The 19,996-nt window shown below is 56.9% G+C and overlaps 1 protein-coding gene across 1 annotated transcript; it reads right to left on the bottom strand.

Annotated features, from left to right (window-relative positions):
- Positions 1–754: 754 nt before the first annotated feature.
- On the bottom strand, positions 755–18,245 carry OAF (out at first homolog). Its single transcript, XM_025893437.2, is given in 5 exon segments — positions 755–1,828; positions 2,991–3,171; positions 4,109–4,243; positions 17,447–17,824; positions 17,826–18,245. Coding segments are annotated over 5 exon segments (1,137 nt in total). The 5' UTR covers positions 18,012–18,245; the 3' UTR covers positions 755–1,571.
- Between the last annotated feature and the right edge of the window lie 1,751 nt (positions 18,246–19,996).

Below are 19,996 nucleotides of genomic sequence, written 5' to 3'. Positions count from 1 at the left end.
GGTGCTAGTCATTCCCAAGGAAGATTAGAAAAGCACTCTTCGAAAAAACAGCCTTATTTTTGGCCATTTGAAAGTGAGTAAAAAAGGTATATGACCTGGGGAGCCCACCCACAGCAAATAAAGGCACATATAAGGTGGGAGGTGGGAGGTGCCTTCCCCAAGCAATCTCCTCTCTTTATACTGGAAGGTCCTTATGATGCAAAGAGGGCTTCAAGAGGTCTGGTTTAGCTGTCTCAGGTTTACAGGTGAGGAAATGTCTGCTCTTTTCCCTAATGATATTAGTAACAGCGAATACAGTGAGCACTATGTGCTGGGCACTCCACATGTATGAACCCACCTCAGTCTCACAGTTAAGCTCATTTTATAGCTGAGGCACAGAGAGGTAAAGTAACTTGACCCAGGACTGCACAGGAAATAAGAAGCAAGGCCAGGATTTGAACCCTGGAAGTCTGGTTCTGGAGTTTATGCCTTATTTCTTGCCTTAATCTAGCTTATGCTGATTACTGTCTGACTTGCTCATCTATGTATGTCTCTTCTTCTTAAGTGCAGTTTTGTCTTATCCTTCCCTAATATGCACCCCCTCCCCCTCGATCCTCTCCCCTCCCCGCTGCACAATGGCTGAGCACACAGTAGGTGCTTTAGAAGGTGTCCCAAGCCGGGTCACGGGTAGAGTAATGGAACCCTTCTGACACCAGGTGGCAGCATTGGCCAAGAGTTCTCTCAGAACTCTGCATTGGGTGCTGTCAGTCAAATAAAAATTTAAACTTTTATTTCTGGTACAAATGATAAATACTTTGCATTAAAAATCTGGAATTCAAGTTTTCCTCATACTTCATGCTCCCTCCCTGCCCCAGAGCCTTACAAAAATATTTCCATTTAGAGGGGGCACGCTACTGCCTGCTGTCTCGACAGAGTCTGGGTCTGGGGAAAGGCACGCGTGGTTTTGTCTCAGGGCTGGGAGGTCCTCACCTGCCCCAGCGTTGGAGGCCAGCAATGACAGGAATGCACTGTGGCATTGGCTAGGGTTATGGCAACGGTCCCCGACAGCCCCCTCTCTGGGGCAGGGATCCCCTCCTTGCTGGGCATTCGATGGTGCAGAGGGGCCGGCTCACTCCAGACGGGCGAGTCAGGGGGTGGGGTGGGGTGGTGTGTGGGGGGGGGGGGGAGGTCGGTGTCACAGGCATAGACACCTTCTAGGGTCTAAGCCTTCAAAGAGTTAAATAGAATCACAGGCCATCACATTTTGGTTGCTTGAAAGAGAACACTTGAGGGGAGACTAAGGGGAGGGGGCAAATCTGAGCCCCCTTCCCTCTGTCCCCAAGGCAGGCACAGGCTGGGAGCAGGGGCGGGGGGGGGGGGGGGGGGCGGCTGCCTTCACGAGTTAACCCCTGCCGTGCCTCACCCCTGTTCACAGTCTTGCATGATGGGGCCAGAGGCTCCGGGGAAGAAGGGAGAAGGGAAGTAAGGCCTCAGTGGGGGAGGGGGTGCTGCCACCCCCTCTGGGGGCTGGGGGAAGCACGGTGGACCCGGAGCAGCTACGTCAAGGACCACCGCCTGCGCCCCGGCCCCGGCTAGGGCTCCTCGTCCCAGAGACACAGCTGCTTCTGGGGCACATAGAAGTCGAAAGTGTAGCTCTTCTGGCAGCTGCGGATGCCGCACTTGTAGGGGGCCGGCCGGTCGCGGCTGTGGCAGTATTTGAGCAGGCAGGGGTACCAGGCCAGGCTCAGGCCGTAGCGACAGACACACGGCTTCCCGCCATCCACCACCTGCCCGCAGTGCGTCGGCTCCGAGGCCTCGGGCAGAGCCTCAAACACGGAGCTGTCCACACCTGGCGGAGAGAGGCAGGGTCAGCGGCAGGGAGAGAGTAGGAGCTCCCCCGCCCCGCAACCCACATGGCCTCCGGTCAACCCTAGCAGCTAAGTCTGGGCCCGGAGGGGTGGAGCGATCTCCCTGAGGTCGAAGAGTAAGGACGGAGTGAGAACGGAACCTGGGCTGTCTGACTTCAAGGCCTCCACGTGGCCCACGCTGCCGCCCGCGCTTAGACACATCGCTCTACTGGAATGCAACAGAATAAGGAGGAAGTCAAGGACAGCTGCTTCAAGGAGGTGGTTGTGAGGACGGCCAGCACGAACGTGCCAGGATGTCAGCGTGGCCAGGGCACACGCGGGGGTGCTGGAGGGAGATGGCAGTGACCTGGTCTCTGGTTCGGCTCAGTGGCCACGGGAGGGAGCGGCCTCGGGGGTGGGGTGGGGACAGTATCAGACTTGCACCGCAGTGTGGGGTGCAGCTCACCGGGGAGGGCTGTGTGCGGAGGGCAGGACCACAGCTCTGTTGGGCATTTCGAAATCCAGGGGTGCCCTGGGAGGGGCAGGCACTTGACTATTGCTCAGCTAGCTGGGCAGAAGGACAAGGGACCTGGACTTGTAACCGCGCCATCTCCCTGTGCCCTCTCCACGGAGGATCTGAGGACAGTCCTGGGAACCATGTCTGGAGGTAGGCCAGCAGTAAAGCCACACAGGCCAAAAGGCAGGGAGCACACAGAGATGGGGGGCCCCTCAGGGATCGTGGGGGAGAGATGCTGGCACCAGGGGAGGCACGGAAGAAAGGAGAGGCGCTGACTTCCAAGGGGCGTGGCAGACATGGGCGGGTAGGAACAGGTGTCTTTGGGCCCCACCAGGACCCTGCTACCTGGGCCTCCCTCCATGACGGAGGTCCCACCTGTGTTCTCACTAAGGGAAGGAACGAGGTAGGTGCTGCCTGGGTATCTCCCTCCACGGGGCCTAGCAAGTCACAGTTCTGTGTGTCTACCCAGAAAGGGTCGCTTTCATCTGGCTGACTCCTCTCACTGAAGAGCCACACAGGCAACCCTTCCTCCAGGAAGCCTGCCCTGACCAATCCCAGCCCGGTTTAGGGGTCCCTCCTCGGAACTCCCATATGTGATGACTCCATCACGGGCCATGTGATGCCGCCATGGGTGGCACCCCGCTGACCTTGCTCCAGCCAGAACCGGACGTCCTCCTGGCGGGTGTAGATGCTATCAGTGGCCTCGGCACACACATTGTGGAGATGGGGACTCAGCAGGTCCCCCTGGCTGAAGTTGACGGCGACGTCCATGTGCAAGTGCTCCAGGCCCCGCACCTCCTCCGCCTGCCTCACCGCCTGTGGATTCTTCTGTGTGGAGAGGAAGAGCCGCTCCCACCTGGCCCCAGAATGTTCTATGCCCATCCCTCGCCTGATGCCTGAGTGTCAGTCCGGCCGAGGCAGGTCGCCTGGAGCAGGCTGGCAGGCAAGGGCCACTAAGCATCCCCTCTAACTGGTGGAGAGAGGCAGGGTCAGCAGCGGGGAGAGCGCAGTGGACCCGGAGCAGCTACGGGGCACAGGGCACAGCCAAGCCTTTCCAGCTGGTCACTGGCTGGTCTGGGGCTGATGGGGAATTCTGACAGTGGCTGGGGGTGGTGTTGGTGGGCAGCCAGGCAAGCTGTCCCAGGGCAGAGAACCTCTGCGGTCCTAGACTTTCCAACATGCAGGGAACGGGGTCTCTGGGAAGGGCCCAGAGCAGGCCGAGCTGGAGAGTTTAGGGAACTTAGGTGAGGCTGGGGAGGGGCCCAGGGTCCAGGAAGGGACGGGGCACCGGCCAACAGGCAAAGCATTCTGAACACCACACGCGTTAGCTCATTTAATTCCCAGAAATTCTCATTTCTCAGTAAGAAAATAGAGGCTTTGCAGGCGAGGTCGCTCCTGCAATGTCACCTGGATGAGGAGTGGTGTCGCTGGGGCTGAAGGCAGATCTGACCTCAGAGTCCAAGCCCCCAGCCTCCACCATAAAGGGGGTTGGAGCTGAGATTAGGGGCCTGGAGGGATCTGGCAGTTGGGGGTCCACGCAGATTAGCGATCTGGGGTGTTGGGGTTAGATTTGGTCTGGGGCAAAATCAGGGGGATGGGGAGTACAGGGTGAGAGTGGGGTGCGAGGGATGAGGGCCAGGATGGGTCAAGTGCTGGGTGGGAGACTGAGGTTGGGGCAGGGTTCAGGCTTGGAGCCAGGCTGGCTGCAGGGCCGGGGCCTCTGGGGCAAGAGCTGGGCCAGGGCAGGCCTGAGGCAAGCACTCACCTGTCGAAGCTTGGCCATGGCCTCACTGGGGATGATCTCATTGTGGTGCAGCCGGGTGACAAAGCAGAGTGCCTGGAACTGACTCTGCCCCTTCTCCAGTTCCCCCAGGATCAGGGCTCGGAAGATCTTCACATCCTGATGGGAAAGGGCAGGAGGATGGGGACCAGCTGGAGTGGGTGGGGCCCCCCTCCCAGCCCACCCAGGGCTCCGCTCAGGCCTCGGACAGGACGCAGGCCTGGACCCTGCCCTGCATGCAATGGACATTTCCCTCCTGCTGGTCTAAGAATTTCTATCTTTTCCATTTAAACTCATGACTTAAAAGAAAGAACACGCCCCAGATGTTCCAAAGCCTCCTGGAAAATCCACATAGTGAACCACTAAAAAGCTTTTCAAAACAGAGCTGTTTATAAGTATAGAACTTCACCTTAAAAGAAACAGCACTTTTTTGGGGTGCCTGGTTCATTCACAGCTGATGCGGCCCCTTGGTGACACCCCCCCTGTGGCACCCAGATCAGGGTGGTCACAGCCGCTATGAACTACCTGACCAGGGCCTAATAGGGGAGGGGCTGAACTTTTCACAAGTATAGATTCCAGAGTTTCTCTCACAGACATTCTTACTCGGGAGGTGTGGGGGAAGGCCCAGAAATTGGTGCTCCTCAAAAATGCCTCAGTGCTTCCGATCTGCCAGACTCCAGAGGGCACAGGACAGGGCTCAGGGCAGACGCAGTTCAGGCTGGCTACAGCTGTTGCCAACTTCTGGCCTGAGGGAGCTGGGATGGCTCACCTTTCCCCTCCCCTCCCCACTTCCCCTTTCCCCACGGGCTTACTAATGGCATTACCAGCAGGCCAATGGCTCCTTCCTGTTACTCACTCATTGCATGAATGGGGGAGGCTGGAGGGGAGTAGAGGAAGAAGGGAGAGGGGGCCGCAGGGCAGGATGGGGTCCCCTTCTCAATCTGGCTGCTGGAACCCTGTGCTCTGACCCACATGCACCCACGGTAAGCCCTGCTCTCACCCAACTCTGTGCCTTGGCTAACTGCTCCCATTGAGAAATTAGCAGGTCCCGGTCAGAAGGGGTCTAAATTTGTCAAGACCCCCCCGGCCAGGGAGGCACCCTGGCCATAATGACCATCCCCCTCTAGAAACCCAACGGCCCTGCCTTGGCACCGAGCATACACAGCCCTGCGTAGCTATTCATCTTCCAATGTACATGCCCTGGCTTTGCCCACTAAGAGAGCCCGCATTCACGAAGGGCTTACTGAGCGCCCGCTAGATTACAAGTGCTCCAAAACAGGGGCTGAGGGAACCCCTTGGGTTCCTGCAAGGCAGCGAGGGGGAGCTGCACCCCAACTCTGCAATGTATTATCCAGGGCCCAGACATACCTTCCAGCTTCTGTAAGCCTCACTTGTAAGACAGGGACACTAAGCTATTTAGCCAGAGCCCCACTTAATGCTCAGCAGGTGCTCACTGTGGTGTACCTCCTCTCTGCAGGTGATCGGAGCCAGTGAGTGCCACCCCCCCACCCCCCCGCACCGGGGAAGTCCCTTGCCTCTACAAGGACGTTTCTCTTGCTTCCTTCTACTATAAATGACCTCTAGGACAAGGAGGTGTGGGCATGTATGGGAAAATTTTCCATCTAATAGTGCAGAAATGGAGACCTAGGCCCAGCTGGTGAGAATGGTCCCATGAGGGTTTTGTTGATGCCAGACTCGTGGGGAAGGTGAATCAAGAGCTTGGGTGAACCCCAGCTTCCTCTCAACAGGAAATCCGTTCTTGGGCCATGAGGCTAGCATCTCCTCGCCCTGCCAGCCTGGGCTACCCAATCTTCCATTTGCTCAGGTCGGCCGAGGAAACACTGGAGGCTAGTCCACTAGTGTATTTTCCACTCGGGGCTCACTTCCTGCCAGGTGAGACCTGATACCCGACTTCCCCTCCGAGGGCTTGAGTCAGCTGGGTGTCCCTGGCAGGACCCCGGGGCAGGAGCCAATGTCTACTCCCCGGGGATTTTCAGCAATGACTCTTTAAAAAAGAACCTTATCTGGAATAGTCACAGCCTCTTCTCCAAAACCACAGCCATGTGCCATAGCCTGTGGTCTCTTTGCTCGGAGATATCACCTGCCCACCGTTAAGAGAAAGCATTTGAACTCTTGGACCAGACCGGAGGATGAAAAAAAAAAAACACCTGTTCTGAGTCTTTCCCTGACTCTATTATATTAAACAACAATGTTGGCGACAACAGCAAAACGATACCAAAATGGTAATATGATGGGGGCCAAGAGAGGGACTGAGGATTTTTCATCGAGAGAGATTTACTTGTGGAGGGCAAAGATTTATTGAAGTTTATAACTGGAAGGGACAAGTCATTGTTATTAAGAGTCAAAAAGGATGTACTGTCCTGTTTAAAATCTTTACAACAACAGGGGGTAGGGAGGATGATTATTACTTAGTTGGGAATGGGTTACTTGCTCAAGGTCACGGGACTAGGAGGAAATGTGGCTGGAATTTTAACCCCGGGAAGTCTGACTCCAAAGCCTGCGCTCTCTCAACCACAAGGCCCCACTGCCTCCCAGATGTCCTTGGTGCCTAGCTCAAGCAACCGAGAGGCAGGGTGGTCCACCCTTGGCCACACAGCCGGCAAGCGGCAGGACCAGGACCAGAACTCAGTTCCCTCTTCCAGCCATGCCTAGAAGTCCTGTGCAGACCTGCCCTGGGAGGGTGGCAGCTGACATTCACAGTTCTGCGTGACTAACAAGAACCGGCGTCTGACACAGATAGGAGGGTGACATGGGGCCGGGCCACCCTCCTACTCCACCTGCCCACCTACCTGCCCAGAACCTCTGTGGACCTACATTCTCCAGTCTTCCTCTCTAGAGGAAGAGAGAGGAAGAAAAACCACTTCTTCTCTAGAAAAACCACCTTCCACTTGCTGACCCCTGGCAGGGAGTGGGCACCCCTAGCTTCTGGATCTACTTGGCTCCATCATCCTGACCAATGTCCCTCCTACCTTCTACTCGCCACATCTCCGACTAACTGCCAAGGCTCCAGGGGCCCCTTTCCCTCCAGCAAAAAGGGCAGGGGGAGAGGTCTCCCTGCTTCGGCAAACATCTGGCCTGATGCTAGGCCCAGGCCAAAAGGAAGCCTGGCTCCCAAGCTTCCTCCTCTCCCAAGAGTGCCCTGGGATGAGTCACCTGGATGTGGCCCAAGGCAGATGGCACAGCTGGAGATGTCAGGGTGCTGGAGGCAGGTTTCTCAGGTCCAGGACTCAGGCTAGGACTCCCGAGATGGAAGTTTCTATAAGGCTCCTGCTCGCATGAGCTCCCCGGAACCTCCAGCCCACCAGGAGTGGGCCACCAGGAAGACGCAGAGCATCCGGTACCAGGGCGGACACCTGAGTGTCAGGGTGTGGCACGTGCGCCATGGAGATCGTGAGCAGTGGCTGAAGTCCTCTGTGGTTCTAAGTCAGGAATAGATAGGTTGCCGGACAGCACAGTGGTTCCAAGCATAGGTTCTGGCGTCCGCACCACCTATGTTCAATGCTGGCTTTGCTGATATTAGCCATGGAACCTCAGGGGAACTCACCTCCCTGTACCATAGTTTCCACATCTGTTAAACGAGTTAAACTAACAATACCTACACCTCCGGGATTATTGTGAGGAAAAAATGAGTGAAAGGTCTCAGAACGTAGTGGGCTGAACCCTTTGTCTATTATTGTTGCAATCTCTGGCCTTGCTCCAACTGTGATCCATTCCAGACCTGTAGAAGCAGGAGCAAAGATTGGTCTCCTCAAGATGCACCTGAGGCCCAGAGAGGTGGGGGGACTCCTCTGGGGCTTGTAGGGAATCAGCAAATCCATGGGAGAGCACTGATTAGCATAACCTGGGCAGAGCCTTCACAGGCACCAGGCTGGGCGGGAAAATGGCCAAGACCAAGGCAGAGGTTCCTGTCTTCAAGGGGCTCATGGAAATGCTGACCTCCTGCAACAGGGTCAGTGCACCACATAAGGCCTGGGGTGGAGGTTTATGGGGGACAAAGTGCTATGGGGCAAAGGATGGATGAAGGGGCATTTGTTGGCCCCTTAAGGACAGGCCTGGGAGGTGGGGAAGGAAGGAAGACTTCTCCAGAGTGAGGGAAATTTCAGGGGTCCTTGATAGTCAAAGGATAAGGAGTACTTTCTAGCAAAGAGATGGAATTGAATTTACAGAAGACAGGGAAATGTGAGGTTCTAATAACATCCCGACCCAATCTGTCCCTCCACGTTGTCACTGATCTGCCTAATGCCCTTCAGAAGCTCCTTTTGCCCTTGCCCTAAAGTGTACCCTCCCAAGGCTGGCATCCACTTCCACCGACAGCTCCTCTTGTACTCCCTGAGCACTGAACCACAGAGCTGGCAATTCCCAGAACGAGCAGTTCCCAGCCTGGTGCCCGTCCCTGAGCTGATTCCTCTGCCGGACACGCCCTCTCCCCCTGTGCCTACCATCTCTCAGGGCTCGGTTCACATGCATCCCTTCCTTTGGCCTGTCCTCCAATGCTGCCTTCACCAACCCACCAGCAGACTCAGTCGGACCCAGCTCCTAACCTCTACAGCACGAATCCCACTGTGTCTGTAACCACTTCTTGCCTTACCTTCCAGACTCAGCTCCGTGAGGCTGGGAAAGTAAGGATCTTTTTTTTTTTTTTTTTAAGCTTTTATTTTTTTATATATTTGTCAGAGAGAGAGAGAGAGAGCACAAGCAGGGGGAGCGGCAGGCAGAGGGAGAAGCAGGCTCCCTGCTGAGGAAGAAGCCCGATGCGGGACTCGATCCCAGGACCCTGGGATCATGACCTGAGCCGAAGGCAGACACTTAACAGACTGAGCCACCCAGGCGTCCTCTGGGAAAGTATCGTATTGCAGTGATTCCCCGCCCCCTAGAACACAGCAGGTGCTCAACAAGTGCCTGGTAATGAATAAACGAAGGAAGGAACACACAAACAAAAGCATGGAAACATCCTGAGCAAACCACCTGGGACGGGGTGGGGCGAAGGAGGGCAGAGTGATCAAAGGAAGAGGCTGGTACGAGGGGCGGAGCAGCGGGCCTGAGTCCAGCCAAGGAGTCTGAGCTTCAGCTAGCAGATCACCCGAAGTCACTGGACTCCCATGGGCCCCGTGGATGGGTTCTGAGCTGGATCCGAAACGTGAGTTGTGCTGGTCCAGTGTGCACCTGATTTAAATGCCTTCAAAGAGGAACCCATCCTCATGTGGCATCTTCTGCCCGGGCAACAAGTCATCCAGGCCCCACCTAAGATCTGCTCCTGGTTCAAGGGCAGAGACTAGACCTGACTTAGGCAGTAACCTCAGGGTCTGGCCCAGAGCTGGAACTCAACACTCAGTAGCTGAGTGAATGCCCGCCTGCATGTGCGCTCTGGGGTCTCTATCGGCTGCCTCGCCTCCAGCAAGAAGACTGGTAGTCCTACCACTGCCATTTTGGCTTTCAGGAGGTTCAGGGGATCATTCAGTTCATGACCCAGTGAGGTTCTGGCTGGGGACGTGACCTTCATAAGTCAGGCGGCTGCAGAGCCAGGACCAGTAGCTCGGACCTCCTGACTCACAGTCCAGGGATCATTATGCTCCTCCGGGCCCCCCACCCCCACCCCCATCAGCCCCTGTCCACACATTGTCCTTCTCTGTGTTCACCCCCTGCCAGGCTGCACTCCTGAGATCGACTGCATCTCAGGGAGAGAAGTCTGTGCTGGCTCAGGCGGGCTGGGGCTCGGGGGGAACACCTAGGAGGACAGCGGACAGGTGCCCTCGGATGAGCAGGGGCCCAGCCCTCTGCCCTGGACCGGCAGACATCGTGCGCCAGGCCCAGGTGCAGTGTGCCTGGCGAGAGGCCCCAGGGGAAGCTTACTGCCCCGGGGGGTGGGGCGTGGGAGCAACGTTGCACACAGAGACCCCGGAGCTCAGCGGGGATGACGGTAGACCCGGCACCCTGCCCTCCTCTGCCCACTTCCAGCCTTGCAGAAGATGCCGGCTGCCGCTGGGGTTTTATGTTACAGCCCAGCGCAATCCTAACTGCTCACCTGCTTTCCCCCATTCATGGGCCACACTGTCTGTCATCTTCCTGGAGCACTTGCTGCTTCTCGAACAATCTCTTTCACACACAGCTGCTCCCGTCTCTCCTTGGCCCCCACCGTTGCTCACGGAGCATGCTGCCTCCCTCGGTGTCCCCCGTGGAGCCTCCATGTCACCCCTTTCTCCGAGCCTCATGCACTCCCTCATACACCCTCTCAGCCACGTCGAACAAGGTCCTCACACTGCTGTCCCACTCAGCCCCCTCCTCTGGAGAGCCTGCCTGCTCTCTCAGCCCAGCCCTCCAGCACGGGGTGCCCAAAACTAAGGGGGCCGGGGTGGGGAGCCGCCCCATCCCTCACTGCCCTCCGGGACACCCAGGCGGGGGGGTTTTCTCTAGGGTTCTTGCCGAGCACCATGTCCCCCACTGCTCCCTGCTCCCGGACAGCCGGCACTGTCCCTGGGAATGTGCCCTGCCATCTTTGTCCCCTTCCCCTCGTAGCAAAAAGCGCATGATTCTGAGGCCCGGGCTGAGCCAATCTAAATATTTATCCCTCTGCTCCTGGCTGGGGCTGCTTCATGGCTAGAGAAGGGGCCGGTTTCGTGGGGCTGTGGCTGTGAAGAGAGGCAGCCAGGAACCAGCACCCTCCTAACCCCATGCTGGCTGCCCCGTGGCAGACACAGGAGCACCTTGGCGACTCTGCCCAGTCCCCCTGAGCAGGAACAGGGGTGAATGGAGTCAACCCAAAGCCAGGCCAGGCCCATTCCCAGGCCAGTGCCCAGGGACTTAGGCTGGCCCCATTAGGGGACGCCTGTGTACCCTCAGGGCTAGTCCTGGGACAAAAGCTTCTTGTTAAGGGGGTATTAGCGCAGCCACCAGCCATGAGCAGCGGCCCCCTGAGCCCCCAGTTCTCTGTCAGCCAAATTGCAAAGGTCACTACTGTTCCAACTGCCCCAGGGAACAATGTGAGGCTTTATGTGGATCAACTGCGCCCCACTGTCCCGCTGACTCAGGGCTCCTAAGATGGGGCTCCCAACTTCTCTCTCACCCAGATCCCCAGCCCCAACGCCTCCCTTGCTCCCTGCCCTTTACTGGAATGCACAAGTGGTTGCTGCTTAAACGCTTGCCAACCTAAGGGATGGAAGCTCCTAATGATGCTCTGGCCCCTGGAGCGGAAATAAAGGTGCCAGAAGGATGTGCTTCCCGGCAAGGAAGGAGAGCTGGGGCGGGGCGGGGGGGGTGGTGGTGGTGGCACTGCCTGGGCCCTGGCTGACACCGTTACTTGACTCCTCACGTGCCTCCACTGGCCTCCGCTTGGCGACAGCCTCTTAGAATTCATTTCTCACCAGCCTGTGAACATCATGCTATTGTCTCCGTCCCGCCTGTGCCGCGTCTGAGCCTGGGGCACAGAGAGGGTGAGCGGCCTGTCCAGTCGCACGACTGGTAAAGGGCAGACAGACGTACACAGCAAGTACTCAGGGGTCTCGGTGAGATCTTTTACAAACAGCCCCTGCACCCCCACCTCTCCAGAGGAAGAGTCTCCAGCACAAAGCTCCCAAGGGGTCAATACTCACATCCACTGGGGGTTATGGGCTTGGGGGGAAGGGGTCCAGCCCGAGTCTGTACAGAGGACTCTGCATTAAGGTTTCCTGTCAAACTCCTTGCCTTTCCTCTCTATTCCGGTTTCTTCAGCCTCCTGGAAGGAGCCTTCTTATGGTACGGTCTGCACAATCATGATACAGTGGAAGGATACCTGGATCATTAGCTACTTAATCTTGTCAGAGTTACTTTGTAGCTCTGAGCCTCAGTTTGCATATCTGCAAAATGGGGGCAACACCTGCCTCACAATGTAGCAGGGAGAATCGGATGAGGCTGTGCATCAAAGCAACCAACAGCATGTGACTTGAGTGACCTCTCAGTGCATGAGATCCGGGGATGGGGATGTGCATTTCCCATCACAAGGCTGCACCCTGTCTTCCTGGGAACAGGAGTCTGTCCTGAGTTTTTCTACAACCATTACCACCACTGCTTCTCTGTAGCTTGGGCAGCCTGGTAGGGAAGAACCCCAGTCTGCCTCTCCCCATCTTATTTCTAGTAGCCACTCCTCCCTTGGTCCAAGGGGCAGTCTTCATTGCCTGATCCAGGATCTTTGGCTAGGACTCCCCCTGAACATTGGCATTGAAGGGTGGGAGATGCTTGCCAAACTCCAGGGAGCACGTCTGCACCTTCAGGCAGGCCCACTGATCCCTGATCCATGAAGGAATTCCTCAGACACGGCAGAAGGACCCCTGTTAGATCCGAGGGCCCGACGGACATGAGCCAGGTCTTTCCATCTGGTGACTTCTCATAAACTCCTATGAGGAAATGCTCTGGACTCCAGAAATGTCTGGGCCTCTCCTGAAAGCATCTCTGTTGCCCTCTGTTCCCCAAGAAGACAACCCATCCATCACATGCCTGTGTTCCAAACTGCTACATTTCAGGGACCTCACAGAGACAGGGGAGGGGGAGAATGGTGTCTAAAAGCTTCTCCTGTCTGACCTCTGTGGGATGTGACAATCCTGTTATAATAAACAGCCTCTGGCACCCGGCGCGGTCCTTTGCACATTCCACATCTTCCAGACGGCTTCCCACGCTGCTCCCCCACGCCAACCAGGAGCCCCCAAGGCAGGGACTCTGGCGCTCTCTGGACTGTTCCTTCCTCTGACTCCCACTCACCCACTGGTGCTCAGGCCAGGGCAGGGAGGAGGGCTCACATTTCCACTCCTCCTGGGTCCTTCAGAGTGACCTTGGGCTGACCCATACCACCACATGGCTCCCCTTATCTTGGCTCCAGCCCACAGCCCCTCAGGATCCCTCCCGCCGCACTTCTGGGGTCTGTGGTTCCTTCCTCCCCCCGCCCATTGTACCCACCACCCTGAAACAGTTGCACATGACTTTCCCCTAACTTTCAGCCCCACCCTAGCCATCCGGTCAGCACCAAACCACGCCGCCTGGAACATGCCTCATCCCCTCCCCCAGCTTTTGGACCTTCAGACTGGGGGACAAAGGCGAAAGAGAACTTGGACGGAGACACCAGCTTGGGGGAGGGGGACCGAGAGGGTTGATGGACAAAAAGTCAGCTTAGAGCCTGGGGGGTGGTGACGTGCCTGGTGTTAGATATGCCCGGTGAGTATGCACATATGGGTATAATTACACGCACAGGGTCCAGATTATAAAGGAGAGTATTGCCTATTGGGTGTGTATTATGAATTACAGTTTGTGTACTGAGGGCATGTGGAATTAGGCCTAACGCCGATCCACTGCTTCAAACACATTAGGGTTATTGTGCGTAGAATGACAGGTTGCAAAGAGGTGAGTGAGTGTGGGCTCTACCTTCACTTAACAGCCTAACCTGGGCCCTCCTCCAAGTCCCCTCCCTGGAGCAGCCACGCCAGTGGTTCCCAAACTCGCTGCCCACTGGAATCCCCAGGGCCTCTTTAAACATACTGTTGCCCTTAGAGATCAGATTTCATTGCTGTGGAGGGCAGCCCAGGCATCGGGAGTTTCCAGAGCCATCCAGGTGATTCTAACGGGCATCAAAGTTTGGGAGCCCCTGAGCCATGGCACTTCTTTTTAGAAACCTCAGCTCCGTCTGCCTAATGGTCAGCAGCCTTGGGACAGGGCGCGCAGTGACACATGACGACGACTGATAGCTCCAAGCTACTTGCGGAGTTTATAATCCTTGCCTGGGCTCCGGGCTATGTGTCCTACAGCGAGCCGATTACTCTCAATACTCTTACCGCCTCACCGCGTACGGGTCCAGTGTGGCCGTGTGGGGAGAGCCAGAGGATGCTAGAACCCTGCCTCGTGGATGAGGTGAACAGAGAGAGGGGGCGGGGGGGGGCGCGGCTAGGATGGGCCAGACCCAGGGCTGGGATGCGTCCAGCCCAGGGGCACTCCCCACAGCCCTGTGTATTTTGCAGGACCAGAATGACGGCTCCGGGCTCGGAGGGGCTGGCCAGCAATTGTGGAGTGTGACAGTTAATTTTATGTGTCAACTTGACTGCGTGAATGGATGTCCAGATAGCTGGTAAAACATTACTGCTGGGTGTATCTGTGAGGGTGTTTCCAGAAGAGACGAACATTTCAATTGGCAGAACGAGTAAAAACGATGGCTCTCCTCAGTGTGAGGGGCATAATGCAGTCTGGTGAGGGTGTAGACGAAACAGAAAACAGAGGAAGGGGGAACGTGCTGTCGGCCTGAGTTGGGACGTCCACGTTCTGCCCTCAGACGCTGGCGCGTCTGGTTCTCGGGCCTTCGGACTCAGACTGGAACCACACCGCCAGCTTCCCTGGGCCTCCAGCTAGCAAATGGCAGATCGTAGGACTTCTGAGCCTCCAAAATCATGTGAGCCAATCTCTGGTAATACATTTCTCTCTGTATCTCTTGCTCTATGTCCTATTGTTTCTGTTTCTCTGGAGAGCTCCAAATACATGGTGCTTCAAGGAAAAGGTTATGGTGAGGGGCTCAAGGCACCCTGAGCACCTTGAGTCAGTGCTGACTTTGTGTGTGACTCTGGGTCCATCCTTCTACCTCTCTGAGTCCAAGCTCAGCAGGGAGGACCCACTATGTGGGCAACGATTAGGAAAATTAGCGGCCTTCTTTCTCAAGCACTTAGCACATCAACAAAGGCCTAGTGGGTATTTCAGACGTATTACCTGATTAGTTCTCTTGATAGCCATGGCTTGGTACCATCATCGTCCCCATTTTACAGATGAAGAAATGAAGGCCTGCAGAGATCAAGTACCTTGCCCAGTTAAACCAGGTCTGTTCTCTTCAGCCTGGACTGTCTCCCAAAGGTGGGAAAAGGGCAACGGTCACTATTCCTAGTAGACTTGGGACTTTTGCCAAAGCACCCCAAATGTGTTTGGTACACAAGAGAAACACAACGCCCAAGATTTCTTCCCACAGGAAAAATTTTTCCTTCTGGATAGAACCTTGTGCAAATCTGCCAAAGACCGTAGGGCATGAGGAGGCCTTGGGAACTAAGTGGGCCACAGGAGAGGTAAGCCACCCCAGAAGGATCCGCATATAAAAGCTGCTCTGGCCAATGTAGACAGTGGCCTGGGACAGGGGTGAAGGCTATTCTGCTCCGCCACAAGCTAGTTGAGCAACCCGGAGCTGGGAGACTGCAAAGAGCTGCTTCCCTTTCTGCACCTTCCACCCCCGATTCCTGCCCTTGCTGGTGAAATCGGAGATGCCAGGGAGGGTGTGAAATGCCAGCTTCTAGGGCAGAGGCTAAACTGAAAAGCAGACTTTGGAAACCTGGGTGGAGGTTTGAACCAATGCAGGGATTAAAATGGGGCTCTGGCAATCCGCTCCAAATGGATTTCCTAACTGGGCCATCTGCCCCCCAACTATACTCTCAGCTCCAGGCCCCAGTCCTCCACCCCACTGCCACAGGGGCTCTTCCCTCTCCTTGCCTGCAGGGTAGAGCAATAAAATCATTCATGCTGCAGCCAGGGGTTATAAAAGCTCAGCCCTACCCATTGTGTCCTAGCCACAGCCTAGGAGAGGTCCCAGGAATGGGGAAGCCTCTCTCCAGGGTTCCAGATGCCAGAGAACAATGGGCAGGGGGCAGGAAATTAGAAGACTCTTGGCTGGGCCAGAGGCTCACTCTCAAGGACAAAGGGCTTCGATGGAGGGTTCAAGGGGAAGATTAGACCACTGCCTCTTGAGGGGTCCAGCCACTGTTGGGATTTCCCAGGAAAAGAACACATGTGACAAAGTTCCCCTGGCCTATGGGCGTGGGGAGGCAGGAGGTGTTCTGGCCCTGTCAGCTTCCCTCTCTCCACACTCAAAGCTGCCCTTCCAGGCCCCTGCCTGAATGGGAGAACCTAGCTTGTGCCTGCCCAGTAAGAATGGGCTAGAAAGTCTTCCAACCTGTGACCACCCCCCACACTCCCAGGGTCCCCCTATGTCCCACGTCCGTGATAACTCAGTAGTTTGGGGACAGATCAGCAGTCAAGCCCTATCTCCACGGTCCACTGGAACCCCCCCACCCTGGCCCATGCTCTCTATGGCAGTTTTGCTGGGTCCCTAGCTGACTCCCCAAATTCGGCCCCCTCTCCTCTCAAGCTCGCACTCTCTAAGAGGGAGGAGGGAGAGGTGGCTTGGGCCAGCCCCTACAGCCCTGAGCTTCTCCAGCTGTCCAGTTATCTAACTGTCCCTGCCTCTCCAGTCCCCCCAGAGACAGGGCCTCTTTTTTAGCAGAAAAGGGGCTGGGTTGTGTGTGTGTGTGTGTAGATCCCTTTGAGTACCTACACCTCACCCACCCTTTTTCCTTCCAGAATTCCTGCTGCTGGGTCACTGTTAGTCCCTCGCTAGGCTTCCAGGCCCTTTTGCTGATAACCCCTCAGTTCCTCCACTGCCTCCCCCATCCCCAACAACCTTGGGGGCCAGGTCCACCTTGCAGTCCTTCCACAAGGTTCCCTCTGGTTCCTTACACACACCCTGAGTAGAGGCTGGTTTCTGTCCCCCTTCCTGCAATCTGGACCAAAACACGGAGTTTGGCCAGCTGTCCTGCCAGGCAGGGTAAGGGGTGGCAGCTCTTGAGAGAGTGGGGACCTCATGTGGGGCCTCTCCCCAGATCCTCCTTCTGTAAGCTTTCCAGCCTTCCAGACCAAAGAGGAGAGGTAGCTTCTCCTTGGCTCCGGAGGGACAGGGGACAATCAGCTCCTACCCCACGCCCCGCCCCCCCTCCATATCTCCACTCTAGGAAAGTGAAACAAGAGAGTTGGTTTATAGACTCCAAAATGTCAGGGCTGAGAGGCCTGGAGCCACCGCACTGACCTGTACAGAGATGAAAAAGGAAGTCCAGAGAAGGAAAGGGACTTGCCCAAGATCACAGGGCAAGAACCCGGGATCTCAGATTGCTAGCCCAGGACTTCCTCCTCTAGAGCACAGGGAAATTACCCTAAGAAGGGAGTCAGAACCTGGAAGGCCCTGGGAGAGCTGGAAGAGAAGTGGCCAAAGGGCTGGTCAGGGAGTGGGAGTGAGAAGGGGCCTGGGAACCCCGAGCAAAGGGGTGAAAGCCTGGAGGGGGCGGCGGCGGAATTCCCCGGGGCAGAATGAAAGGGCCGGGCGCTAGGGAGCCTGCACAGGGGTGTAGAGAAGAGCCCGACGACGTGACCCTGGCTAAGCCGCGTGCCCCTCCCGGAGGCCCGCCTTCCACTTGCAGGCCTCAGTGCGACCGGGACCCCCGGGCGCTCGGGCTCCCAGGTCCCGCCGGGCGAGGGAGGGTGCCTCACCTTCTTGAAGTCTGCGATGAAGGAGACGAGGGTGCCGTCGGGCTTGCGCAGCTCGAGGCTGATGCTGTCGGCGTCGCTGTCCGCCTGCAGGCTCTCCTCGGTGACCTGGCCGTCGGGCAGCCGCACGCGGACCCGCAGCTCGGCCGGCGCGCCCGGCCCCGCGCCCACGCCGCGCAGCGCCCCCAGCAGCGGCACGAGCAGCGGCGGCAGCAGTGGCAGCAGCAGCAGCAGCGCGGGGGGCGCCGTGGGGACCCCGCGGCGGCCGGGTGGGCGCATCCCCGGGGCCCCGGCCCGCCGCGACCGCGCGGCGAGGGGCGCTGCCAAACTTCGCGCGAAGTTACCGGCTACTTCGGGGTGCGGGGCAGCGGCTCCCCGGGGGGGCTCGGGCGCTGGGGGCCAGCGACGTGGCGCGGACGCACGTGGGCTGCGCTCCGCCGCGCGCCCCCCGGCAGCTCCGAGGCGGACGCGGCGCTCCCGGGGCCCCCGCGCGCGCCCACCGGCCCAGCGCCGCGACTGCCGCGGCCCCCGACTCCGGCGCTCCGAGACTCTGTTTTGCACTTTTCATTCAATCCCACCCCCCGTCACTTCCTTCGGAAAACAGAAACCACCAGGACCTGCCTTAAAGAGACCGCGCACCTCTCGGCCCTTAAAGGGCTCGCGGCGGCTCCCCGCTCTCCGGCCGTGGCCCGGGGGAGGGGGCGGGGACCGGGGACCGCCGCACAGCGGCTTTGTGGGAAAAGGGCTTTCTCAATCTCCCTTCCTCCCTGCCGCGCCCCGTGCGACCTGGCTGTGTCAGGAGTTGGCTGTCCCGGCAAATCCCTTCCTCCCAGCAGGGGCGGGACGGGTGATTCTCCCCCCCCCCCAACCCTTTTGGCTTGTTCTTGTGCCACGTGGACGAAATAATCGGGCTTGGTGTTTTAGGGGTTTTGTTTCGTGTTTTAGTTTCTCTGACAGCGAATTTCTAAAAAGTTTCTGCAAAATCAGACCTCACCTCTCCCTTAGTCTTTTCACTGCCCTGGGTCTGGCGAGATGAGCTGAGGTTTTACCCCCCCGCTTTGCTGTCCCTCGGGTGAGATAGTTCGATGAGTCAGGCCACCTCCCTGCAAGGGGCCCTCGACTTGGCCACATTTTGTGAGCCCCAGGGCAGCTTTTCTCACTCACTGGCCGGATTCATGGCCTGTCCTCAGTCCTGCCCACCTCCCCAAACCCCCATCCTCCCTCCCAGCAAATCCAGGAGAATTCAGGAGAATGCCTAGGTTCTCAGGACACTGGCACTTGACCCACAGGGCTTTCTCCCACAAGTCCCAAGAATATAGGACTGCCTTGACGTGCACGCCAACAGTGACCTGGCTGAGGGCAAGGGGATCTGGATTCCTGCTTCCTCTGAGTAGCTGTGCGCTTTGGGAACATTTTAAAAATCCTTTGGGCCTAAGTGTTCCCCTGTGTATCGTGGGAGTTGCTGAGGCCTACGATGTCCCGCCGATTCCACGGAAGAGAAAGCCCCAGGGAGAGCCTCAGAACCTATTGTTCCCTGATGTCCATTTCACTTCTGTTTAGTCTTCCGTCCCCTGTTCCTTCTGAGATCTTGATCATAGATGGTGAATACTCTCCTCTGCTCTGCAGCCTCCTTCCCTTCCAGGTTAACCCCAGCACAATGTTCTTAGTAGTACCAAAGATGACAACAGGAACCCAGACAGCCAGGTACGGTGAGGGCACCCATAGCAGGCCCCCATCCTGTGAACTGCAGGGTTGGGCCTAAAACCTGTCTCCTTACTGCCCATCCATGGCTCTTCCTACTACACTCTGCTGTCTACATCGATAGGACTGAAAGGGATTCAAGAGACTTTCTAACTCAGTGTCTTCCAAATTTGCCTTATCAAAAGAATCATCTGGGTGCTTGTTAAAAAAACAAACACCTGGGTCCCTAAATCTAGCCAAGCAGATGCCCTAGAGAAAAGAGCCGAGAATTTGCATGTTTAACAAAAGCCCAGGTGAGGCTTGATCTAAGGGGTCTGACAGTTGGTACTTGACAGAGGGTTGAGCAGAGAGGATCTAAAACTACCCTGGCCCCTAAGGAGTTGATCTTCATATCAGGGAGATAAGGCAGGCGGTCAGAGAATAATGGATTAGCACAAAGACTGCCGTCCTGGGCCCTTCCACCCCAAGCTGACAGGATGGAAGAAGAGATGCCCAGGGTCTCAAAACTGGCTTCCTGCCTGTTAGGCTACTCATCTCCATGTAGCCTTAGAGCTGGGTCTTCTCACCTAAGCCAGGCCACGTGGTCATTAGGGCCTCACCCACATTTCTTAACTTTCCCTGTTTCTGGGCCTGTCCCCCATCCATCACCTGCTCTGCCCCAAGCCCCTTCCCCTTCACCCCAGGGAGAGCCCAGAGGTAAACAGAAAAAGCCCTGTGTGTCTGGCTTCTTTTTTAAGTCTCTGGGGGCTGTCTTTACCTCTATGCAAATGCAAAGAAGACCTCATCTCCTCTCTCACCCCTTTGCCCAAATCAACTTCCTCCTTCACTGTAACCACAGACCAAATTAGATTT

Source organism: Callorhinus ursinus, unplaced genomic scaffold (assembly GCF_003265705.2).
Source record: "Callorhinus ursinus isolate GAN/ISIS: 27379988/994484 unplaced genomic scaffold, GSC_fseal_2.0 scaffold19, whole genome shotgun sequence".
Taxonomy (NCBI): Eukaryota; Metazoa; Chordata; class Mammalia; order Carnivora; family Otariidae; genus Callorhinus; species Callorhinus ursinus.
Note: the sequence above shows the minus strand (reverse complement) of the source record. Positions and strands in the feature narration are given on the sequence as shown.